This window comes from Papio anubis, chromosome 9 (genome assembly GCF_008728515.1).
Source record: "Papio anubis isolate 15944 chromosome 9, Panubis1.0, whole genome shotgun sequence".
NCBI classification, from domain to species: Eukaryota; Metazoa; Chordata; class Mammalia; order Primates; family Cercopithecidae; genus Papio; species Papio anubis.
In genome coordinates this window covers 47,772,166-47,797,101 of record NC_044984.1, presented here as the reverse complement: position 1 = coordinate 47,797,101, position 24,936 = coordinate 47,772,166, and the positions used below count along the sequence as shown (strand labels likewise).

The 24,936-nt window shown below is 56.9% G+C and overlaps 2 protein-coding genes across 9 annotated transcripts in view; both read left to right on the top strand.

The window, feature by feature from the left end:
- The window catches only part of EIF4B (eukaryotic translation initiation factor 4B), a 35,303-nt gene extending 33,173 nt beyond the window's left edge, over positions 1–2,130 (top strand). For both annotated transcript variants that reach the window (XM_003906442.4, XM_009180802.3), the window contains exon 15: positions 61–2,130. In XM_003906442.4, coding sequence (XP_003906491.1) covers positions 61–141 — 81 coding nt within the window. In that variant the 3' untranslated portion in view covers positions 142–2,130. The remainder of the gene's footprint in view (positions 1–60) is intronic.
- A 2,466-nt stretch (positions 2,131–4,596) lies between these two features.
- TNS2 (tensin 2) lies at positions 4,597–24,723 on the top strand. Of its 7 annotated transcripts, none has more exons than XM_009180795.4 (29): positions 4,597–4,849; positions 12,026–12,134; positions 12,626–12,663; positions 13,566–13,604; positions 13,924–13,962; positions 14,114–14,163; positions 14,419–14,590; positions 15,108–15,158; positions 15,490–15,612; positions 15,701–15,765; positions 16,923–17,006; positions 17,477–17,589; positions 17,681–17,741; positions 17,936–18,011; positions 18,224–18,353; positions 18,488–18,553; positions 18,630–18,743; positions 18,966–20,177; positions 20,319–20,469; positions 20,589–21,178; positions 21,294–21,383; positions 22,065–22,190; positions 22,404–22,496; positions 22,627–22,704; positions 22,871–22,948; positions 23,370–23,538; positions 23,630–23,698; positions 23,909–23,938; positions 24,087–24,723. In XM_009180795.4, exons 1-29 carry the CDS (start codon positions 4,775–4,777, stop codon positions 24,223–24,225), a joined length of 4,230 nt encoding a protein of 1,409 aa, XP_009179059.1. In that variant the 5' UTR covers positions 4,597–4,774; the 3' UTR covers positions 24,226–24,723. The 7 variants fall into 7 exon arrangements, with proteins under 7 accessions (XP_009179059.1, XP_009179065.1, XP_009179058.1 ...); XM_009180801.3 differs by lacking the exon at positions 4,597–4,849 and adding an exon at positions 7,543–7,565; XM_009180794.3 differs by lacking the exon at positions 4,597–4,849 and adding an exon at positions 7,775–9,427.
- The last annotated feature ends 213 nt before the right edge of the window (positions 24,724–24,936 follow it).

The following is a 24,936-nucleotide window of genomic DNA, read 5'->3' as shown; positions in this document are numbered from 1 at the left end:
TTGGGTTTTGATGTGATAATTCAAGGCCTTCATTATCCTGTCACTCTCGTTGTGTTACAGAAGTTCAGTTCTGCAAGCAAGTATGCTGCTCTCTCTGTTGATGGTGAAGATGAAAACGAGGGAGAAGATTATGCCGAATAGACCTCTACATCCTGTGCTTTCTCCTAGTTTCTCTCCACCCTGGAACATTCGAGAGCAAATCAAAACCTCTATCCAGACAAGACAAAATAAAACTCACCATCTCCTGAAGACCTTTCTTACCTTTTTTTAAAAACAAAAAATGAAATTATTTTGCATGCTGCTGCAGCCTTTAAAGTATTGAAGTAACTGGAGAATCGCCAATATAGCCAGAGAGAAAGGGACTACAGCTTTTTAGAGGAAGAGTTGTGGTGTGTTATGTCACCACACAGTTGCCAGTGTGATTAGTGCCTAGGGGCCTCCATTTAGCAGAAATGGTAATGACAGTGATATAACGTCTGGAACCTGGTTGGGCAGTAGGGGAGGGAGGTAGAAGGAAAATTGTGAGATTTCTACCTTTTAGTTTTTATCCTATTGTGGCATATATGAATTCTCAAAACATTATCTGAATAAATTTTCCACTCTTGGAAAGGTAGATTTAGCCTCAAGTTGTTTTAGTCTCCAGGAGGCTGCCAGCCCCTCCTCTTATTTAATTCTGAGTTTTGGGGGCCAGCCTAGGGGGAATTTTTTTTTTTAACCCCCCAGGGGGGTAGTTGGGAGTGAGACTATAGGCCATAAAGAATAGGACTGCATTGGACCAAAATAAATGGGAAAATTGTGATTTGAAAAGAAGCTTTTGGGAAGTGATGAGTCATTTTGTACCAGGTAATGGGGAAAACTGTGTGACCTCCAGCAAACACATGAATGGTTATTTCCTGGAGCCGGAAGCACTTGGGGGTCGTGGTAATTCCCAGTGTTTTCTGTGTCCTAGTTTTACCCTTTCTAAACACTGTCCTTTTTGAAAGTTTGAATATATCCACATTCTGTTGAAACCTTGAAACTAAAAACTTAGACTCTTGTCGTCATCTTAAGTTCTTCGTGCTACTCTTAACCTCCCAAAAAGCAGTCTCTTAAGTCACATAGATGATGTCTTGGGCATTTTCTCTCTCAGCCATGGAGAGCTGTGAAAGGAAGAATCGCTGCTTTTCTCAAGCAAATCGGTTTCTTGATGTCTTTTGGTTCTCACTCCTTGTCTGCTCCTGATGCTTTTGACCCCTTTTATAGATCAGAGTGCTCTAGAATAATGGATGGTCTTGGATGGTGGATAAATAGGGACAGGGACAGTTAAATTGGGAGCCTTTTTTACAACCTTGATGAGTTTTTTCCCCCCACGTTTCCTTCTCCACTGAAATGCTACACCAATGCTTGTTGGATTCATGAGGTAGCCAGACCAATGTGTTGTTTTTCTTTATTTTTTTTTTTTTTAAAGCTTCCCTTGAGAGAATAAATGGTAATGGAGAGAACTATTTAACAAGGTCCTGGTTTCTCTTGCAACACAGTAGCTAAACTTGCCTGCTTGTATGTGCATTTTTGTAGGGATCGGCTTGGTAGACAGTATTAGCAGAGAAACGACACCTTGATCTTGGTTTGCAAGCCCGTCTCCCATCAGTCCTAGATTAGGCCCTGTTCAGCCATGCAGGGGTGTTGGTTTATGCGTGCTGCAGCAGTGGGCATAATATAATTTACCCAGTTGACAAAGGTGTGTACCAAGTGAATTTAAATAATTGGTGTGGATTGGCCAGTAGCTAAGAAGTGGGCTTTTAAAGAGTGTTGAAGATTGAAAGGTTTTTTTTTTTTTTTTTTTAAAAAGGAAAAACCATTGATTGTAGATAATGAAAAGCTAGGGTTTGCCCTCTTCATGTCTACTCTCCTTCCACATAGTTATATCCAAAACTGTTTTTCCCTCTCCCCTGCCTTGTCCCCCCTATTAAAATAGAAATGGGGATTAATGTCCCACTCCTGAATACATGTAAAATTTGTACAAAAATATCTTCTATGAAAATGATTTGTAATCTGTAGACTTATTACCTGGGAGATGTCTTGATGTAAAATCCCATCCTTTGGGTTGTGGGTTTTTTGTTTTCTCCAAATAAATCTGATCTTTAAAGTTCATTGTAATGCTGAAATTCTTTGACATATACTCTTCACTCCCAGTGGTTTCTTTTTTTTGTTTGTTTTGGGTTTTTTTGTTTTTTTGAGATGGAGTCTCGCTCTGTCGCCAGGCTGGAGTGCAGTGGCGCGATCTCGGCTCACGGCAAGCTCCGCCTCCCGGGTTCAAGCCATTCTCCTGCCTCAGCCTCCTGAGTAGCTGGGACTACAGGCGCCCGCCACCACGCCCGGCTAATTCTTTGTATTTTTTAATAGAGACGGGGTTTCACCGTGGTCTCGATCTCCTGACCTTGTGATCCACCCGCCTCAGCCTCCCAAAGTGCTGGGATTACAGGCGTGAGCCACCGCGCCGGCACTCCCAGTGGTTTCTACTGGAGTCGTTGACTGCCTGTTCCTCCTTCCCCCACCATCTCTGAAGTTTTCATTTAGCATTAGATACCATATTGTCCAAGGTCAGAGGGTGGGGTTACAAGGTAATCCATTACAATGTTTATTGAGGTCCAGTAATACAGTTTGCATCTCAGCTCCCCTCTTGCTTGTTTTTTGGCCTGGTGTTAATTATTTAATCACCTGGATGTGCTTGCAGTCTATTTCCTGTACTGTTTATTTTAATCAAGATGTGGGAACTCTAAGAATGAATCCTTGCGTCCTTGGGGCAGTTCCCTCATAATCTCCCTCCCTTCCTTCAGCAATCTGGAGAGGTGCTGCTCCGTTGAGTCAGCACTGCACTGGTGGACCAGAGATACTGGTGACAACCTGGTCAAGGTTACCAGAACAGAGGCGTACAGACTCAGTGGGAATTTTCCAAACAGCTAGGGACAGACTGGTCATTGTTGCAAGGCAGGAAAGGGGTTAGGACAGTGGCAGAGAATCCCTAAGGTCACAAGGAGGTGGAGCATACAAAGGAGCCCGGGAAAACCTCAGTCAACAATTTTGGGGATTTAAGAGCCAAGAGGAGGAGCCAGTTAACAAATGGCATTTCCCAGCCAATTGGAACAGCTGCTCTTCTAGTTTCTGGCCAGTGCATTTTTCTGTTCTCTAAAATTGGCAAAGTTGAGGGATATGAGACTCAGCTGTGATGATGTGAAGGCTTTTCAATGTGGCTTTAGGTGCCCCTATCGTCCAGGCTGCCTGGGGAACCTACAAGGTAATGCTTGTTCACTGCCTCTCTACCACTGGAATCAGTTTCAGTCATATTCTCCAAGCTTTTGTTTCAAGCCACTCTTAGCTGTGCAATACTGAGGTTTAGGTAAATGATGGAAAGAAGGAACAAAAATAGGAAAGGTTTGTTGAAAGAGGTTTATGATGGCTGTGTACAGAAAGGGTATAGAGGAAGGCCCTGTGTATGGCCACATCCTCATAAAGTGTGTGGCCAGGTGCGGTGACTCACGGCTGTAATCCCAGCACTCTGGGAGGCCAAGGAGGGCAGATCACATGGTCAGTTCTAGACCAGCCTGGCCAGTATGGTGAAACCCTGTCTCTACTAAAAATATGAAAATTAGCCAGGCGTAGTGGCACACACCTATAGTCCCAGCTACTCAGGAGGCTGAGGCAGAAGAATCACTTGAACTCAGGAAGTAGAGGCTGCAGTGGACCGGGATCGTACCACTGCACTCCAGCCTGGGTGACAGAGCAAGACTGTCTCAAAAAAAAAAAGATGTGTGTTAGCCGTGCATGGTTGCTCACACCTGTAATCCCAGCACTTTGGGAGGATGAGGCAGGAGGATCGCTTGAGCCTAGGAGTTTGAGACCAGTCAGGGCGACATGGCAAGACCCTTCTCTACAAAAAATAGAAAAATTATCCAGGTATGGTGGTGTATGCCCATAGTCGCAACTACTCGGGTGGAAGGATCACTTGAACCCAGGAGGTCAAGGCTGCAGTGAGCTGTGATCACACCACTACACTCCAGCCTGGGCAACAGAGCAAGACCCTGTCTCAAAAAAAAAAGTGTGGGTCCACCCAGAAGCCTCCCAGCTGCAGAAGTGGACCCAGGAGTGGTCAGCCCTCATTGCCAACCTCTTGTAAATCTTGAACTACTGGACAAGTAGGGGGAAAGTGCAGGTGCAGCATCCTACTTCACAAGGGCTAACTTGAGGCTGGTTAGGTCCCACGTGTATCCCAGTCCACATTAGCCTAGTTTCTTCTCAATAGAATCAAACACTATACTCTGGATCCCAAGGCACTAGGGTCCCAGTTCGTGCTGAGGGCGTCGCCTCAAGTGCTAAGCGAGCTCACAGCATCTGGTTTCTCAGGAAGTGAGAGAGCTACACATCTGCTCCTGGGAAGCATTATTTGTCAAATAAGCCTTGTTTCTCCGCAACCATTGTAGCCCCCAGGGCCACAAGTAAAGAGGGACTTGCCTTCCCTTACCCTCCCCCAAAAGAAATTTGGAAGAGATGAGCTGAGCTACTCCCCGCCCAGCTGCAGCAACCTCCTGCTTGGACAATACACCCTCTGTCCTCAGCCAAGAGATCCGCCTCTGGAGTTGGCTCTGCCCCTTCCCCCACTCTTCCTGGTTCCCAGCACCCAAACCCTCTACTGGAGTTCTCCTGACCCAGTGGTCTCCAGCCAGGACAATCCCACACCTTCAAATCCTCCCCCTACAGTCCCTGCACCCCAAGGATCTGAGCACATTCAGTAACAGGCATGGGGTCACCCCAGACCATGGAAGAGGGGGTTCCACCTTCAGTGCCAAGATGGACCACCCTCTGCATAGTCAAGGTAAGAAAACCTGTGTGGAGGGAGGCCAGAGGTGTTCCTGAAACTATTTGGCCTTTATTAATATCAACCTGGCTTTCTCCTCCTCCCCTTCTCCCTCCTCTCTGAAGCTCCTGCTGCTGTGAGCTGGAAATCAGGATGCCTGGCTGGCCCATGGACCTTTCATTTTTGTTTCACTCCCACCAAGCTACCTCCTGCATAACTTCTTATTCTCAGCCTTTCTCATCAGCTTCCTTCCTGCAGCTCCCTTCCCCACTATCCCCAGTTTGAGAGTAGGAATCAAGCCAGAGCTGGGAGTTGGACCACCCATCTTGTGACCCTTTTCCAATTCCTTGGAACCTTAAAGTTCCTCTCATGGGCCTGCCAGGCAGCAGCAAAACCAGCATGTGTGAGGTTCTAGCCCTTACCCCTCATCTCTCTGGGGTCCAATCAAGTTCCTCTTTGAGTCCCAGTCTCTCCATTGGTAACTTTACAGCTGAGGTAAAGGTACTGCCACAGCATCCATCCCAAGGCCCAGCCAAAGACCCTAAGGAATGCTGGGAAGAGCAAGATGTTAAAAGAGCTGGTTGAAGGCTCCAAAGACATGAACACATTTAATTATCTCGTGTATCTCGATTACGTAATCAAATCTGGCCAAAATACATGGGACAACCTTCAGCCCTGCACTTTCTCCAGAAGCCTCCAATCCCTGCCACTCTCCTCGGTATTCCCCTAACTCTTGCCTCTCCCCTCTTCCCAGTGCCTCCCTACTCGTTCCTGCCTGGCTCCCCCCACCCCCTCCTCTCCTGTCCCCAGTGCCCAGTGACTCCCACTGCTCTAACCTCTGAAACTGTCTATTGAACACCAACTCAACCAAGAGCAGTAAGATCAAGGCTTCCCAGTCCCAACCATATCCACCCCTCCCAAATGCCAATTTCTGGGTGGGGGGGACACACCGTCATCACGCACTTCTTCACAGACTCTTCTTCCCTGCTGCAAGATTGGAATCAGGTGCTCCACCCCCTGGAAATGAGAACCAGTCTTCTCAGCCTTTGCCAAAGACAAGATGAGCACAGAAGGGACCCAGCTGAGATGAGACAGGGAGGGAAAGAAGGCCTTAGAGCCAGTAGTACTGGCTGCTTTGGGCAGGCACTGGACATTGAGCCCTGGGCACTGGGTTCTCAGAATCCCAACCTCCCTTACCCCGCCCCTTTTCATCATGGAAAATCCAGCAGGGAGGGTGGAGGGAGAAAGTTTCAGGAAGTGCTCACTGCTAAAGGACGCTGGGGAATGTAGGAATGGCAGTAAGTTCAGAACTTCTAGGAAGATATCCCCTACCTTATCCCTACCCTCCACCTTCCCCTCCAGGGTGGCACAACTGGAACCTGCCCTAGGGCCCATTAGCTCCATTCCATAAAGTTCCTATCCAGTACCAGGCACTGCAAAAGAAGAGAATGAAGTCAGACCATAGAAAGAACTTCCATCTCCATTTGGAAAGCCTGGACTCAAGTTAAATGTAAGGAAGACCTTCTCAGAGGTCTCCTGCAGAGTGGGAATGATGGTCCAGCTCTCTCAAAACAGGGCAATGGGCCAGGCATGGTGGCTCACGTCTGTAATCCCAGCACTTTGGGAGGCCGAGGAGGGGGAATCGCTTGAGCTCAAGAATTGGAGACCAACCTGGGCAACAAAGCGAAACCCCATCTCCACAAAAAATTAGCTGGGCGTGGTGGCGCCCGTCTGTAGTCCGAGCTACTAGGGAGGCTGAGGTGGGAGGATCGCTTGAGCCTGGGAGGCAGAGGTTGCAGTGAGCCGAGATCGCGCCACTGCACTCCAGCCTGGGCGACAGAGACTCCGTCTCAATGAATAAACGAAGCAGGGCACTGGACGGGATGGCTGGAGCTGCTTGCGGGTGGAGATGGGGGCTTGAGCCTGATGGAGAGGTCCTCAGCTGTGAATCCTTTCAGAATACTAGCCCAGGAGGTCTCCTGTGAGGCAGAGGACCAGGGAAGGGTGTCCGGCGACTTGGGCCAAAAGTAACACCAGGTGTCTTCACCTGATTCAGGCGCCCGCCTGGGGTAGGGGACGCTAGCACCACCAGGGTAGGCCACGGGTGGTACTCTCAGGTCAGACCCAACCAGGCACACTCCTGTCGGGAGGGTGAGAGGCTGAGGCTGCGCGGCAGTTCCCTGTCTCCTTGTTCCTAGTTTCTTCTGGACCTACGCCCACCGTTCCTTCTGCGTCTGTCTGGCTCGCGTGTTTCTTTTTGCCTGTGTCCCGCCGGGTCAGGCTCTCCCCGTCTCTGAGACTTTCCCGTCCCCGTGTCCTCCGCGGCCGTCTCTCTCCAACTCTCTCTCCCCCTCTCAGCCACTTCCTGTCTCCAGTATGTGCCTGGCTCGGCCCCGCTGGCCGTCTGCGCACCCTCTTTCCCCTCAAACCACAGTGAGTGTGGGTTGGGAGAGAATGAGAGGAGAGGAGGCCGAGGCGAGGCAGGCGGAACATTAGGGATTGGAGCCAGGAGGAGGAGGGCGGGCCACGGCGTTCCAGAGGCATGAGGCGCGGCACTTGGCGGGGGCGGGAGGGAGCCCAGCCGGCGCGGCCGCCCGCTCCCGCCGCCCGCGCCGCCGCCGCCTCCGCGTCGCGTCCGCTCCGCGCGGGCACGGGCGGGATGGGCTGGCCCAGGGGCTCCCCCTGCTGCTGCCCCGGCCCGCCGCGCCCCCGCCCCGCCGGGCGCCCCCCGCAGGTGAGTGGCCGCGCCGCGCTGCGCGGGTGGCGGCCTCTGCGTCACGGCCGCGCGAGCAGTGCCAGGGGCGGGCGCCAGGGGGCGCGGGGCCGCCGGAGGTCTAGAGGGCGCGGGGCGCGGCCGGGGACTGGGGCTGGGGACTCTGGCTGGCCGCATGGAGCTGGGAGCAGCTGGAGGCCAGGACAGTGACTAGGGGGCGGGGCGCGGCCGCGGTCCTACTCGATCAGGCCGCCAAGCCTTCCAGCACCTGGGGCGCACGGGGCCGCGCGCCGTGCCACACACGCAGGCCCGGGACCCGGCAGCAGCGGGGAGTGGCGCCCGGGACCCGGCCTGGCAGGGTGCGGGCGAACGTTTTCCTTTCCTGCTTCACATGTGGGACACTGAGGCCCTAAGCGGGCACAGACGAGGCTACTTCGACTCGCCAGTCCTGTTCTGCGACCCCCTTCCTTCTCTGCCTCCACCATTCAGACCCTTCTGGGCACACCCCCAGAGCCGCCGCCCTCCCTCGCTCCTTCCCTGGGCCTTACCCCTCCTCCGCGGCGGCCGGGCTCCCAGCCTCCCTTCCAACCACAGCTATTTCCAGGAAGGGGGGTGTAGGTGGAGAGGGTTCTCCAAACAAACCCAAGACTTCGGAGAAAGAGGGGGCCCAGCTGGGGGAGAGGTTGACAGGCTCTGGAATGTTACAGGCGGGAGGAGGGTGAGGGTCCAAGTGGGTCTAGTGATGCCTTCCCAGCCCTCCTCAAGTGAGCTACTTTTCCCCTCGGGACTGGCTCATAGGGATTCCATCCCTGCCTCCCTTCCGAGGTGTGAGTGCCACAGGATGGGAGGGACTCACAGCCACAGTGGATCGTGACCACCCCACCCCTCACCGGACTCACTGCTTGGGCATCTCCTTGCTGGGTCTGGGTGGGGAGTGTGAGACCAGTGAAGGTGAGAGGATGTCTGGGGACCTGTTCCAGGTGAGGGGACTTTCAGCCCCTATGGAGGCAGCAGGAGATCGAATCCTGTAGAGTCCTGGTCAGGGCCATGTGCCATAGAAGGTGGGACTGGACAGAAAAAAGCCACCCCCACCGCCCACCTTGTCACACTGCCTCATCTCCCCCAAGCAGGGCTGGGGGCTGGACAAGGCCAGGCCCGGTTGCCCACACTGGCCAGGGGCCTGGAATGTGCTGGGACACAGCCAGCCTGGCAGGATGGGGGTGGGTCGCAGAGCCCATGCTCCTCTCCAGTTACAAGCTGGGGGCCCAGGCCTGCCACACAGATGCCACCTTCTGGCCAGGATATCCTGGGACACACTTCTTGGCCTGGAAAATTGGAGCTTCAAGGGAGAGGTCTCAGGCCAGGCCCAGCCCAGTCAGGTTCTCACAAGGGTCTCAAGTGGGCACCCACAGCAGGCCTCACCCCAGAGAATGCAGGATTCTCCATCCCAGAGAACCCTTCCTGACGGGTATGAAGGAGCAGGAGGCAAATAGAAGGGATCCCGTGGGAGAAGCCAGGGCTGTGGGAGTTGCCTGAGTACTGGGACATTCAATAAATACCATGCAAATGAGAGGGGCACATTTGCACATTCTTTCAAGTGACAGCTACAGCCGGTCCCAGGGGCTGCTGTCCACAGCTTGGGGCTGAAGACTCCCAGGCCATTAACCCCTTAGCTTTTAGGGAGATTACTCCCCCTTTTCCAAGGCCCCATCCACCTCCCTCCCTTGACTCCCAGGACGGGAAGTTGGCCATGTTCCCAGGAGGGAGGCGGGAGGCCCATGGATGGGGGTGGAGTATGTGTTGGGAGGGGGGACCTCCTGTCCAGTCCTCAGGCCCTGGGACAGCTGCTGAGGAAGGAGAGCAGACCCAGGAGAGCCATGAAGGTAGTACTCAGGCTTCGGGGTTGCAGCAGGGGGAGGGTGCAGCCCTTGGGTGGAGAGACCAAGTTGCAGGGCTGGAAAGAGGGCTAGGGATCTGTGAGATCATGTCTGAAACAAAGCCAGGGAATGGGTGAGTGGGGGACACTGTGTCAGGAGCAGAAACCTGGGGGCTTTCAGGAGAAGGGCCTCATATGCCTTAGGCTGTGGCAGGAAAATGGATTACTCCCCAAACCTGAGCAAAGCAGTCTTGTGGCTGGAACTTGGCCTTGCAAGGTGTATTGAGGGTAAAGGTGGGTGGTGCATGCTTTCCTTTTCCTACTTCATACAGAGTGAAACTGAGACAGGAAGGGGGCCCCCAGTCCCATTTTTACCTGACTCTCAGGACACACTCGGGATCCTGGGCCTGCCTGCTGGTAGTAGTTCCCAGCTCCACTCCCTCCCCAGCGGAAGTCCCTCGAGGGCTTGAGAGTTCTGGCTGGAGCCTGGCTGGGACACACTGTTCCCCACTTGCCCTTTAGCCCTGCCCTGAGACCAGAATTCTCACCCGGCCCCACTGGGGGCAGGATCTCAAGACCATGGATCCCTGCAGATCTCTGGAGAGTGTGGTGTCCCAAGTGTGGGACAACTCCAGAGTTGGGGAATGGGGGGAGCAAAAGATCACAGGCTGACACTCCCAGCAGGGTAGATCCTGGGAATCTGATCTCCTGGCCTCCCCCACATCCTCCCCCCTCCACTTCCTGGAGCGGCGACCTGCCCCCTTCCCGCCTGCACTTCCCTCCACTTCCAGGGCCGGGCTTCTCCTCACACCAGCCAGACAGCCTACCCTCCGCCCAGGGGAAGCGGCTGCCTCCGCCAGGCCGCTTCCAGGAAGCCCCGGGCCAGGCCCCAGCATTGTTCAGGCCCTGGGGCCAGCACCCCAGCCAGCAGAACACCATGAAGTCCAGCGGCCCTGTGGAGAGGCTGCTCAGAGCCCTGGGGAGGAGGGACAGCAGCCGGGCCACAAGCAGGGTAGGAGTGCCCACCAGCTGGGCGAAAGAGGGGCAGGGGTGGAGGTGTGGGCAGTGGGGGAGGGGACCTGGAATCAGGCCAGGCCCTCTTCCCAATTTCAGCTTCCTCAGCCTTCTCTCCTGGCCCAGCATCCCCTCCGGAGTGGCCAGGGCTGTAGTGTGAGGGGATGTTTGGGTTAGAGTGGGTACCGCTGTCTGTTTTGGCTCCTCTCACCTTCCCTGCTCTAGCCTGGGTCAACCCTGGGGGTCCTGGCCCCCCAAACCTAAGCCCCAGGTACCTCACTGTAGGACTTTGCCACGCACTATCCAGGTATCCTAGAGCAGACTCAGAGATCATCAGGCCCCTTCCCTGGCCCGGGGAAGTTTGAGGAAAATGGGGTGGCAGGGCAGAAAAGGAGAGAGGAGAGGGAGTCAGGAGTGCTTTCGAACTGGAGGTTTGCTTTCCACTGACAGCATCCATATCTGCTGCTAATGCCTGCATGCTCCCAAGTGTCCTAGTGGGTCCCACAAAGTTGGTCCAGCCCAGAAGTGTTGCAGGGACAGTCAAAAAACCAGAGATGCTGCCCACATCCCCATCACTCCCTTTCCCAACTTCCCAGCCTTGCCCCAAAAGCAGCAGCTCAGGACAACCTGAGAGACTACTGTGATGGGTCCCCAGGAGGAGGATAGCAGGAGTCTGAACTCCAGAGGAGGGGGAATATGGGTAAAACAGAGAGGTGGCAAGGAGACAAGCTGTCCCCAGACAGAGGATAGGAGGAGTGAACCCACAGTGGGAGGGGAAGGGACTGAGATAGGCCTGGGCCATAAACAGGCATCCCAGGCTCCTGCTTCACTGCACCTCTGGATCAGGAGGGGCTGAACAGGGAATCTGGTCCACTCCTTCCTCATTCAGTGTGTGAATGAATCCCAAGTGCCAGGGGGCAGGGGGTCGGGGGAGAGCTCACAGCATCCAAAACCAGCTAAACATCTCTCCCCAGTGACAGGCCTCTGTTTCCCTCCAGCATGACCACCCCCCTTATCCAATTGCTGTCTGCTGCCTCAATGCACAATGAGTAAACATGTTGTTCTGACCGTGGGGGAGGAGGGCATGTCAGCTGCCCGGAGTGTGGGGACAGCAGGAGCTAAAGGAGCAGGACTGGCTGAGGCCACTCCTGCTGGCTCAGTCTGGTGCCGCAGGACTGACATACAACACGTATGTCTGGAACCTCCCTGCTCACTCTGCACACAGGTCTCCATGAAGGGAGGACAAGATGGGAAGAGTCAGGGAGTACCCCTACTGCACCAGGGGGAAAGCCTGAGCATGTGGGCTTTCCACAAGGGCATCACATACCAGGGCCACGTGAGGGGCCCAAGTGATCCCCTGGGGAGGAGCTGACCCAGCAAAGGTGACGCAAGGGGTCAGATTCCATACACAGTTGAGGACAGGCCCAATGACCGCCCTGAAGCAGCTGTGGCCAAGTGCATCCTACAAGTTTGAGGGCTTGATCTGGATGGAGGAAACCAGTGCATTGCTAAGGCAAGGCTCCTGCCCAGTCCCAGAGATGGAGATGGGCCCACTGGGAACTCACACCTCTGTTTGTCCTTCCACCCTCAGCCTAGGAAAGCTGAGCCTCATAGCTTCCGGGAGAAGGTTTTCCGGAAGAAACCTCCAGTCTGTGCAGTATGTAAGGTGACCATCGATGGGACAGGCGTTTCGTGCAGAGGTGAGGTGCTCTGTCCTGTGACTCTGAGACCCCCCACCCAGTACCACTGTGTTGCACAACTCCAGCAGGCCAACTCACACAATCTCAAATATAATATGCTGCTCCTGGATTAGGCACAATGGCACCTAAGAGGCGGCTGCCTCCCCCTTCAGATGGCCCTGGCTCCCCATGACAGACACCCCCCACAACCCAGGAGGCCCAGTATTCTCCACCATCTTCCCATCCTGACTTGTGACTGTAGTCTTCCTTCCCTCCCTTCCTCCTCACCTCCATCCACCCTGGAATGTTACCCCTGGCCTGGGCAATAGTACCCCACTGCCACACTCTTCCCTCAAAACCTAGCCCTGCTCCTCCGCCCTAGCCAGCCCAGTCCAGCTGGGATCCTGGAAGTCCCAGGATCTGGTTCCAGGGTCTGGGAGATGAGGGAAGGCCATTCCTTCCACTGTCCCACAGGCCCCTGCTAACCCCTCTCCTCCCCCTACCTCCCCTAGTCTGCAAGGTGGCGACGCACAGAAAATGTGAAGCAAAGGTGGGTATCTGATTCTACCTGATAGGGGGAGAGGGTCTGGAGTCCCTTCCTCCTCCCAAACAGGCTTCTCCAACCACACTGGCATCAACCCTCCACCTCCACCCCTCTCACCATTGGGGAACCCCTCCTGGGTGGGAGGGGTGCTGACTGGGCCCTTTAAGAACCACCCTACTCCGCCTTCTGGAGGGCTGGCCGGCCCAGGCGGGTGGACAGCGAGACAGCGTTTGTCTTGGTGCTGTGCCCAGGCTGCAGCTGGCGAGAGGATGGGGGTGGGGAAGAGGAGGAGAATGAGGAGGAGGAAGGGTGGGGTGGGTGGGGGGTGGGGGAGCAGGATTTCAGAGACTGGGCAGCCGGATGGGCTGTGCCTTCCCTCTGGGGAAGGGTCCTCAGAATGCCTTGTCCTGGGCCCTGGAAAAACTGGGCCTTTCCAGAAATAAGCTGTAGATAGCACCCACTGTCCACTGGGCACCCAAGACAGCCCTATCTCTGAGGAGGTTCCCTGGTCTTCCTGCAGGGCAGCGAAGGAGGGTCCCAGGGCCCTGGAGCTGGCTTGGGGGAGCTGTGTGCCCAGGGGCGGGGTCTCCCGGTGAAAGAGGCCAGTGTCCGTCCCTGGCCATGGCCTGCCTGCGTGCTCTATATATAACTCCTGCCCTGCAGCTGGATGAATGGGGGTCTGTGTGGGCTGGGGGCTGAGCGCCAAGAGCAACAAGTGGGGGGCCTGGGGGGTGGGGGACCAAGAGGCCAGAGGGGAGGTGCCCTTAAATAGCACAACCTCAGCTGGAGCCTGTGCCTATCCGCTGAAGGCCCCTCCACCTTCCTCCTGAAGCTGAGGGGCTACCCCATCCTCAAGCCCAGGAGAGCCCTTCACCAGGAGCTCAGTTCCTTACTCGGTCCCCTTCCAGGTGACTTCAGCCTGTCAGGCCTTGCCTCCCGCGGAGTTGGTGAGTGCGCTCTGGGATGGGGTGGGGAGGGCAAGGAGCCTGGCCATGGTGTCCAGAGGTCTGGTGGCTCCAGAGAGGGCCCCCAGGAGATGACCTTAAATGTAGTGCTGTGGGTATTGCTCATCCTACAAGGAAAGAAAAAACCGTCTAAGTCCTCTGCTGATCTTGTGCCCTTGGGCCTGCTGGGGATAGAACTCCTCTCCCCTTGTCCAGTACAGCCTTCATCAGGACACTGACATTCCCTTCCACTGTTCCCAGGCCCACACTGGTCCTTGCCCCTGCTGTAACCACTCCCTTTTCCTCCCCCATCTCCCTCTAGCGGCGAAACACGGCCCCAGTCAGGCGCATAGAGCACCTGGTAAGGTGATGCTGGAGGAGGATGGGGAAGCAGGTAGCTTTGGGAGTAAGGATCTAGATTTCCTGAAGACAAAAGTGTATGGCTCTGGAGTGGGCAGTCTAGAGTAGGGGGCACCCAAAGAGATGTCCAGACACTGTCTGTTATCCACCAGGGATCCACCAAATCTCTGAACCACTCAAAGCAGCGCAGCACTCTGCCCAGGTAAGTGAGGGTGCTGGGGTGGTCCCACGTGACCCCCTTTCCGCCGGCCCCACACCTCAGCCCAGGGCGCTGCCCCTCAACAAAGCTCCCCGGGACAGCCCCCCACCCCCAAAGCGGTATTCTCCCTCCGGACCGACCCACCCACCCTCAGGACCCACCAGGCTTCACCTGCTGCCCAACAGACAGCCTTCCCATCACACTAGCCACCTCCGGGTGCCCTGCCCCTGCGTTCATGCGTAGGCTCCCCCTCCCCAGGAGCTTCAGCCTGGATCCGCTCATGGAGCGGCGCTGGGACTTAGACCTCACCTACGTGACGGAGCGCATCTTGGCCGCCGCCTTCCCCGCGCGGCCCGATGAACAGCGGCACCGGGGCCACCTGCGCGAGCTGGCCCACGTGCTGCAATCCAAGCACCGGGACAAGTACCTGGTGAGGGGCGGGGCCATCAGGAGTCAGCCAATGAGACGGACGTGGGGTCCAGATGGGCGAGGCTAATCACTGACGTCACCAGCGGAGGCGAGGCCGCCAGTGGGCGGGCCCAGAGGAGTGGGGGTGGGGGGGGGGTGGAGGGGGGGTGGGGTGGGGGTGGGGTGGGGGCGGGGTGGGGGCGGGGGCGGGGGCGGGGCCCGCAGTGGCGCCTGGAGCGGAGCGGAGAATCCAGGAGCGCTGGCGACTTGGCTGTGATTGGCTAGGCCGGGCCTTAACTACCTTCTTATTTTCTTTCTTTCTTTACTTTTTTTTTTTTTTTTTGAGACGGGTCTCACTTTGTTGCCCAGGAGGTGATCCGCCCGCCTCGGTCTTCCAAAGTGCTGGGGTTACAGGCGTGAGCCACTGCGCCAGGCCTGCACTTTGTTTTAGAGGAAGATTCTTAACTTAGGATCCACCTCCACCTCGTGCCTCATTGCCGGAGGTCCCTTCTGTCTAAAGCCCTCCCCCTTTATTTCAGCTCTTCAACCTTTCAGAGAAAAGGCATGACCTGACCCGCTTAAACCCCAAGGTATGAAGGAAATGGCCTGCCCAGTCATTAAACCAAGCCACCCCTACCCCAGAAGCCCCCAGCTTCCTCGTTATTAATAGTAGCAATTGGCATCTACTTCACTCTTAAGCACTTTCCCCCTCTCGCATGACATATTACTGGAGACACCCCAAAACGTGATGCAGCAGGTATCAGCCCATTGTATAGATAAGTAAAGTGCTGAGGTTATCATGGACAACCAGCAGATCCCCAACCTTGCCCCCAGACCCATATGCCCTGTCCCCTTTCCACACCGCCTGTGTCTCTCTGTTGGTGGGCCCCAGTCCCAGTTGCACCCCTGCACTCTCCCCAGGTTCAAGACTTCGGCTGGCCTGAGCTGCATGCTCCACCCCTGGACAAGTTGTGCTCCATCTGCAAAGCCATGGAGACATGGCTCAGTGCTGACCCACAGCACGTGGTCGTACTATACTGCAAGGTGGGCCAGGACCTCGGGTTCCTTGGTGCCTGGAGGCTCCAGCTCAGCCTGGAGCCCCCAGACCCTCATCCCTGTCTCTGTCTCTCAGGGAAGCAAGGGCAAGCTCGGGGTCATCGTTTCTGCCTACATGCACTACAGCAAGATCTCTGCAGGGTGAGGCTCCCAGCACCGGAGTAGCCCCTTCCCCAGTGGCCCTTTCTCCAGCTGGCCCCTTAGGAACCATCTCCCCTGGAGCCTACCTCTTCATTGAGAGTCCTTTGCTGTCAAGTTAGCATTTCCACCTCCCTTTTATCACTAGTACAGCAACACAGTCTGCAGCAGATGGTCTGTAAAGTTTCCTAGGGCAGCCACAAACAGGGTGGTGTAAAACAGTGGAAATGGGCCAGGTGCCATGGCTCACACCTGTAATCCCAGCACTTTGGAAGGCCGAGGTGGGCGGATCACCTGAGGTCAGGAGTTTGAGACCAGCCTGGCCAACATGATGAAACCCTGTCTCTACTAAAAATATAAAAAGGAGCCGGGCGTGGTGGTGGGTGCCCGTAATCCCAGCTACTCAGGAGGCTGAGGCAGGAGAATCGTTTGAACGCGGGAGGTGGAGGTTGCAGTGAGACCACATGGTGCCACTGGACTCCAACCTGGGCAACAGCGAGACTCCATCTCAAAAAACAAAACAAAACAAAACAAAAACCGTTGGAAATACACTGTCTCACAGTTCTGGAGGCCAGAAGCCCCAAATCAGGCTGTCGGCAGGCCCTTGCTTCCTCTGAGACTCGAGATGGAATCCTTCCTTGTCTCATTCTACCTTCTGGTGGTGGCCAGCAAGCCTTGGCGTTCCTCGGTTTGCAAACACATCACTGTAATCTCTGCCTCTGTCATCACATGGTGTTCTCCCTGTGCATCTCTGTCTGTGTCTCTTCTTCTCTTCTTATAAGGACACCAATCATATTGGATTCAGGGTCCACCCTCCTTCAGTATGAGCTCATCTTAACTAATTATGTCCGCAATGGCCCTATTTCCAAATAAGGTCACATTCTGAGGTACATGTCTTTCAGGGGGATATAATTCAACTCATGAGATGGTTTTGTTGCCCCATTTTACAGATGAAAAAACCAAAGTTCAGGGAATAATTGCCTGGGGCCCAAAAACTAGTAAAGTGACTGTACGTGGTGCTTCTCATTCTCATTACCACCACTCTGGGCTTCCTCTAGACTCAGGGGATCATATCTCTCCTCCCTCCCCTGGGGCTCAGGGATGGGAGGCCAGGATGAAGACTAGTCCCTAATCCTCAACACTGGCCTTGCTGTCCCCAGGGCTGACCAGGCACTGGCTACTCTTACCATGCGGAAATTCTGCGAGGACAAGGTGGCCACAGAACTGCAGCCCTCCCAGCGTCGGTGAGCAGCCTGGGTGGGGATGGGCCAGAGGAGCAGCTCCCTTCATGGCTACCAAGGCCAAGACTCTCGTATCCATGCAGCACACCTTCACTGAGTGTGCCAGGGGCTGTGCCAGGTGCTGAGAATTCAAAGTGGACAAAGCCCCTGCTCTCATGGAGCTTTCATGCTAGTAGGATGGAAGGCAGTAGACCTGGGAATAAATAGACAAGGAGGTCCATCATAAAGAGAACCTGAAGGACAGTCGGGGCCTGCCACTATAAAGTGAAGCAGAGCTCTGGGGAAAGAGCTTTGAGGCAGAGGGGAGCAAAAAGGATTGAGATTAGATGCAAGGAAGAACTTTCTGGTGACCTGGTAGACGGGAAGGAAGTGCTGAGGAGAAGGGCCAGCTTTCTAAGGGCGGATGGTTGAAATGATACAAGGTGACCTCCAGAGGAAAAGGCTTATGTTCTCCTCGATACGCCCTCTGCCAGATACATCAGCTACTTCAGTGGGCTGCTGTCCGGCTCCATCAGAATGAACAGCAGCCCTCTCTTCCTGCACTATGTGCTCGTCCCCACGCTGCCAGCCTTTGAACCCGGCACAGGTGAGTCTGCCTGAGATACGCTCCCTAGGGAGAGCCACCTTCAGGCCCCTCCACTCAGCACCCCTCCGCGCCTTCTCCTCTGCCCCTCCAGGCTTCCAGCCCTTCCTTAAAATCTACCAGTCCATGCAGCTTGTCTACACGTCTGGAGTCTAGTGAGTGCTCTATTCCCAGGCCCCTGACACTTCATGGCCAGGGCCCCGCTTGCTCCCTGCATTCCTGCTTCTCCAGCCTCCCCAGACACCTGGGCAGGGCTCAGACTCTGGTCTCCTGGCTCCCCCTGACTGCATAGCTGCCTCTGCACGCAGGAGCCTCTGGTTCATCTCTGCCTTCTCCTCTCTCCCCACAGTCACATTGCAGGCCCTGGTCCCCAGCAGCTTTGCATCAGCCTGGAGCCAGCCCTCCTCCTCAAAGGCGATGTCATGGTGAGGGGGTCCTGGCAACAAGGAGAATCCTGGAGATGGGGCAGGGGTTGGTGGTGTAGCCACACAGTCACCAATTTGAGACAGATTGGAGGGCGAGTAGGGAGATCACCTTGAGATCGAGGCAGGGCAGAAGCTGTGACTAGGCAGTCCCCAGGGTGGAAGCACAGAAGAGGACTTGAGGCCTGATTCCCAGCCTCCTGCCTTTCCCCCAGGTAACATGCTATCACAAGGGTGGCCGGGGCACAGACCGGACCCTGGTGTTCCGAGTCCAGTTTCACACCTGCACCATCCACGGACCACAGCTTACTTTCCCCAAGGACCAGCTGGACGAGGCCTGGACTGGTGAGTCTGAGACAAGTGGCCTGGGGCTGGAGCCCAGGTGGCAGGGAGGCAGGTGGCAGGCAGGCAGGTGGCAGGCAGGCAGGAGAGTGTGGTATGGGCCAGGGGCCTGGCTCTTCACTGTCCACTCCCCATAGATGAGAGGTTCCCCTTTCAAGCCTCCGTGGAGTTTGTCTTCTCCTCCAGCCCCGAGAAGATCAAAGGTAAGAGCAGGGACATGGGCTGGGGACTGACGGCTGCCTCTACCCTGCTCCCCAACACCCGAGTGGCCTTCCACAGGCAGCACTCCACGGAATGACCCCTCAGTCTCTGTCGACTACAACACCACTGAGCCGGCTGTGCGCTGGGACTCCTATGAGAACTTCAACCAGCACCACGAGGACAGTGTGGATGGTGCGCAGGGCAGCCTGCAGGGTGGGAGGTACAGGGTTGTGGCAGGGCCCTGGAGGGGCCGTGGCCAGGGAGAAGAACACTCCCTCCTCCCCAGGCAGAGCCCACTCTCGAGAGACACCCCCGGCCCGATGGCTGTCTCCAGTGCCATCCCCTCTCATGAACTCTCTCTCTCCCTCCCTATTCCCTGCTTGCCCTCCCTCCCTGATCCTCTTCCCCACTCAGGCTCCCTGACCCACACCCGGGGTCCCCTGGATGGCAGTCCTTATGCCCAGGTGCAGCGGCCCCCCCGGCAGACCCCCCCGGCACCCTCTCCAGAGCCTCCACCACCCCCCATGCTCTCTGTCAGCAGCGACTCGGGCCATTCCTCCACGCTGACCACAGAGCCGGCTGCTGAGTCCCCTGGCCGGCCGCCCCCTACGGCTGCTGAACGGCAGGAGTTGGATCGCCTCCTAGGAGGCTGCGGAGTGGCCAGTGGGGGCCGGGGGGCTGGGCGAGAGACGGCCATCCTAGATGATGAAGAGCAGCCCACTGTGGGCGGAGGCCCCCACCTCGGAGTGTATCCAGGCCACAGGCCTGGCCTCAGCCGCCACTGCTCCTGCCGCCAGGGCTACCGGGAGTCCTGCGGGGTCCCCAATGGGGGCTACTACCGGCCAGAGGGAACCCTGGAGAGGAGGCGACTGGCCTATGGGGGCTATGAGGGATCCCCCCAGGGCTACGCTGAGGCCTCGATGGAGAAGAGGCGCCTCTGCCGATCGCTGTCAGAGGGGCCATACCCCTGCCCACCTGAGATGGGGAAACCAGCCACTGGGGACTTTGGCTACCGCGCCCCAGGCTACCGGGAGGTGGTCATCCTGGAGGACCCTGGGCTGCCTGCCCTATACCCATGCCCAGCCTGCGAGGAGAAGCTGGCGCTGCCTACAGCAGCCTTGTATGGACTGCGGCTGGAGAGGGAGGCTGGAGAAGGGTGGGCAACTGAGGCTGGCAAGCCTCTCCTGCACTCAGTGCGGCCTGGGCACCCGCTGCCTCTGCTCTTGCCTGCCTGTGGGCATCACCATGCCCCGATGCCTGACTACAGCTGCCTGAAGTCACCCAAGGCAGGCGAGGAAGGGCACGAGGGCTGCTCCTACACTATGTGCCCCGAAGGCAGGTATGGGCATCCAGGGTACCCTGCCCTGGTGACATACAGCTATGGAGGAGCAGTTCCCAGTTACTGCCCAGCATATGGCCGCGTGCCTTATAGCTGTGGCTCTCCAGGAGAGGGCAGAGGGTATCCCAGCCCTGGTGCCCACTCCCCACGGGCTGGCTCCATTTCCCCGGGCAGCCCGCCCTATCCACAATCTAGGAAGCTGAGCTACGAGATCCCTACGGAGGAGGGAGGGAACAGGTACCCATTGCCTGGGCACCTGGCCTCAGCAGGACCCTTGGCATCTGCAGGTGAGGGGCACCAGAGTACGGAATGCCCAGGGCAGAGGAAGTTCTGGAAGATGGTGGGAAAGTCAAGGGGGAACAGGGTGAGAAACAACTAAGCCAGACAGAAGAGCCCCATCCTGCTCACAGCCCACCTCTCCACTGCAGAGTCGCTGGAGCCGGTGTCCTGGAGGGAGGGCCCCAGTGGGCACAGCACACTGCCTCGGTCTCCCCGAGATGCCCCAGGCAGTGCTTCGTCAGAGTTGTCTGGTCCCTCCACGCCCCTGCATACCAGCAGCCCAGTCCAGGGCAAGGAAAGGTATGCAGAGGGGCCGGGGACACTTGAGTGCTTTCTTGTCCAAGCAGTTGATGAAGGCAGGTGGGGTGGGAGCAGCCACAGTGGGGGCTCTGCTGACCATCTGCCCTTCCACCCTACAGCACCCGGCGACAGGACACTAGGTCCCCCACCTCAGCGCCCACTCAGAGACTGAGTCCTGGCGAGGCCTTGCCCCCTGTTTCCCAGGCAGGCACCGGAAAGGCCCCTGAGCTGCCTTCGGGAAGTGGGCCTGAGCCTCCAGCCCCTAGCCCCGTCTCTCCGACCTTTTCTCCAAGCTCGCCCAGTGACTGGCCTCAGGAAAGGAGTCCAGGGGGCCTCTCAGACGGCGCCAGTCCTCGGAGCCCTGTGCCTACCACACTTCCTGGCCTCCGCCACGCCCCCTGGCAAGGCCCTCGAGGCCCCCCAGACAGCCCAGATGGGTCTCCCCTCACTCCTGTGCCTTCCCAGATGCCCTGGCTTGTAGCCAGCCCAGAGCCGCCTCAGAGCTCACCCACACCTGCTTTCCCCCTGGCTGCCTCCTATGACACCAGTGGCCTTACCCAGCCCCCACTTCCTGAGAAACGCCACCTGCCCGGGCCGGGGCAACAGCCAGGACCCTGGGGCCCAGAGCGGGCATCATCGCCAGCCAGAGGCATCAGTCACCATGTCACCTTCGCACCTCTGCTCTCGGATAATGTCCCCGAACCCCCAGGTATAAAGGCCTTGAGGGGGTTGGGGCCACCTTGAAAGAACCCTTTTTCCTGGGATATAGCATGGATGGGGACCCGGGTACCCTACGGTCTGAACCTACTCCCTCCCTGTCCTAGAGCCTCCTACACAAGAGAGCCAAAGCAATGTCAAGTTTGTCCAGGATACATCCAAGTTCTGGTACAAGCCACACCTGTCCCGTGACCAAGGTGAGAAGCCAGCCTGCCCCCACCCCACTCCATCCCACCCTCCCGGGTGTCTGTCTTGGTTTTAAGTCCCATCCTGTTGAAGCTCTTGGCTCCTCCTGTCTCAGCTGTGTTTACTCTTTTTTTTTTTTTTTTTTAATTTTTTTTTTTTTTTTGAGATAGAGTCTCGCTCTGTCACCCAGGCTGGAGTGCAGTGGCCGGATCTCAGCTCACTGCAAGCTCCGCCTCCCGGGTTCACGCCATTCTCCGGCCTCAGCCTCCCGAGTAGCTGGGACTACAGGCGCCCGCCACCGCGCCCAGCTAATTTTTTGTATTTCTTAATAGAGACGGGGTTTCACCGTGTTAGCCAGGATGGTCTCGATCTCCTGACCTCGTGATCCGCCCGTCTCGGCCTCCCAAAGTGCTGGGATTACAGGCTTGAGCCACCGCGCCCGGCCTGTGTTTACTCTTGGCTGAGCGTTTGCCAGCAGGTGATTCTGGGCTTTGGGCCAAGGCGGTGAGATCCAACATGGTCAAAGCCCCTGTGAATCCTAGAGCCCTGTCCTCAGACTCCTACCACCACCACAGCTGCCAGGCCAAAAGAGACCCATGGAGCTTGTCGGCGGAGGAGGGGGGCTGCATGGGGCTCAGTCCATCCCTGTGAAAACTTCTCCTCCCCGCTGCCCGCTACCTCTCACCCTGCAGCCATTGCCCTGCTGAAGGACAAGGACCCTGGAGCCTTCCTGATCAGGGACAGTCATTCATTCCAAGGAGCTTATGGGCTGGCCCTCAAGGTGGCCACACCGCCACCCAGTGCCCAGCCCTGGAAAGGTACAGAACGCCCAAACCTGAGTGGGGTGGGGACGAAGTTGGGGGGTGGTGCCAGAGGCAAGGTAACAGGGCGGGTGGGGGTGATGTGCTGGCCATGCCGCTGTGGAGGGGAAAGGCAGGAAAAGACCTCAGCTACTTGGGAAAGAATCCCATTAGGGAAGAAGCTGGAACCTGGAATCCTAAAGCCACAATCTTCCCCTCTCTTCCTCTCAGGGGACCCCTTGGAACAGCTGGTCCGCCATTTCCTCATTGAGACTGGGCCCAAAGGGGTGAAGATCAAGGGCTGCCCCAGTGAGCCCTACTTTGGTGAGAAGCAGGAGCTTGGGGAAGGCTACGTTGGGTCGGTTTAGGGAGACGCCAAGGGATCTCAGGAGGGTGGAAGGGAAAGGCGGAGCACCCTGGGCACCTCAGGACTTTCCCACCTCCTCCTCCACAGGCAGCCTGTCCGCCTTGGTCTCCCAGCACTCCATCTCCCCCATCTCCCTGCCCTGCTGTCTGCACATTCCCAGCAAAGGTGGGTGTCTGGTCATCTGTCCTCCCCACCTCTCCCCTCCCCCTGCAGCCAAAGCAGGATCCAGAGGTCTTAGCTCCCCGCCTTCCCTTGGGGAGGCAGAGGGAGTGCTCCAGCTTGGGGAACGCTCTGCCTTCTGAGCTGCTTTGTCGGTTCTCATTGCCCTCAGATCCTCTGGAAGAGACCCCAGAGGCTCCAGTGCCCACCAACATGAGCACAGCAGCAGACCTCCTGCGTCAGGGTGCTGGTAGAGACTTCCCCTCCGCTCCCCTCCCTCTCCCTGGGCACCAAGGGGGCATTGTAGATACAGGGCATGGGGCACTGAAAGGCCTTGAGGTGGGTGAGCCCTGGCCAACCCATGAGGGCAGGGGAGCCCCATCCTGTTGGGGATGAGGAATTGGGTCCTCAGCCTAGGGTCTCAAAGTCTCATGAACAAGAAAGAGGATCATGGGGTGGTAGCAGGGAGAAACTTGTTAGAATGTAGATTCTCAGGCTTTTCTGCCTCGCTTCTGACTGTAGTTCAGGTAAAGTCGTGGAATCTGCCTTTTTAACAAGTCACCTATGTGACTGTAAAGCATGTGACAGCAGTAGCTGGGGAATGTGCAAGAGCTGGTGGGGGTGGCTAGAGGATGGGCACTCCCTCTGTGACCCACTCCCTGCCCCCATAGCCTGCAGCGTGCTCTACTTGACCTCAGTGGAGACAGAGTCACTGACAGGCCCCCAAGCCGTGGCCCGGGCCAGCTCTGCAGCTCTGAGCTGCAGCCCCCGCCCAACACCAGCAGTTGTCCACTTCAAGGTGTCCGCCCAGGGCATTACACTGACGGACAACCAAAGGAAGTATGTGTACTCAGCCCTGTGAAACCCCATGCTTAAGGCCCCTAGGGGTCCCCGTTTTTGAGTGTGACTTTCCCCACCCTCCTCCTTGCAGGCTATTCTTTCGCCGCCATTATCCAGTGAACAGCATCACCTTCTCCAGCACTGACCCTCAAGACCGGAGGTGACCCTCCCTCCAAACCCTTTGCCTCAAACCCCCATGGTCCCACCAGGTCCCAGTCCCAGCCCCAGCTCCCAGCCCCCGCCCCCCCCCCCCCCCCCCCCCCCCCCCACCCCCTGCCCCCAGCCCCCAGCCGCCAGCTCCCAGCCCCAGCCCCCCTTCAGCAGCTGTCCCCTGGAAGTGTGCCTCTTCACACTTCTTCTCCTTCTGCAGATGGACCAACCCAGACGGGACCACCTCCAAGTAAGCCCCGCGAATTCAGCCTCTTCCCTCCAAGGGACCAGGGTGCTGCCGTCCTCTCGACGCTGGCATTTGATTCATCTCACCAAGGCCAGCTACATTTCCTTGTGGAAGGAATGCTAAGCCCCCTCCCCACCCTTTGTCCCCCTAGGATCTTTGGTTTCGTGGCCAAGAAGCCGGGAAGCCCCTGGGAGAATGTGTGTCACCTCTTTGCAGAGCTTGACCCAGATCAGCCTGCTGGCGCCATTGTCACCTTCATCACCAAAGTTCTACTGGGCCAGAGAAAATGAAGGAAGGCCAAAAGCTGAGAGCCCACATCAACACTGCACCCCTCCCAGCACCCCACAGCCCTCACTTCCCCTGGCCTGGACCCAGGAGACCCAAGAGAAAGCACCCCCCCTTAGGAATGAGGAGTGGGCATCAGGCCTGGGACACTGCTCTCCTTCCCCACCCCAGCTGGCTAAGTTAAGTGGATGGGCCCATGAGATGACCTTGCATGTGAGCAGATGGCAGAGATGGGTGTGTGAGGGGTGAGGAGGCATCAGCAGTTGAGCCCCAAAGGAGATCAGGCAGCCCCACCTGCAGGAGAACGTCAGCCCTCCAGGGGATCGGCCCCTGCCAGTTCCACCCAGCTGCAGGTCCCAGCATGGCAGGGATGGGAGAGGGGTGGGGAGCAAGTCACTGCCTCCTCTGAGCAGAGATTCAGAGTAGGATCACATGAATAGGGGAAAAAAAGAGAGTCTATTTTTGTCTAATAATAAAGAAATAAAGAATTTCTATAAACTTTAGCCAAAGTTGGAGTCAACCCTTACTCACAGGAGGGTCAAAGCCTCATCTCCCAGGGGACGTATCTGTGCTTCCTGGGGGCATCCCAGGGCCCAGGCCTACAGCCAGGCCCATAGAACATATGATTCCCATCCCTGGCCCAATACTGGTCTAGATCACCCCACGAGCAAGCTGCCCTCGGCTGCCCCCGTCCGGCAGTCCTGTTCCTAGCCCTG

Coding starts and splice junctions, on each gene's coding strand:
- TNS2 (XM_009180794.3), top strand. CDS start 9,323: ATGGATGGGGGTGGAGTATGTGTTGGGAGGGGGGACCTCCTGTCCAGT. Junction 9,428..12,025: donor GACCCAGGAGAGCCATGAAG/GTAGTACTCAGG, acceptor TTCCACCCTCAG/CCTAGGAAAGCTGAGCCTCA. Junction 22,705..22,870: donor TCTGCACATTCCCAGCAAAG/GTGGGTGTCTGG, acceptor CATTGCCCTCAG/ATCCTCTGGAAGAGACCCCA.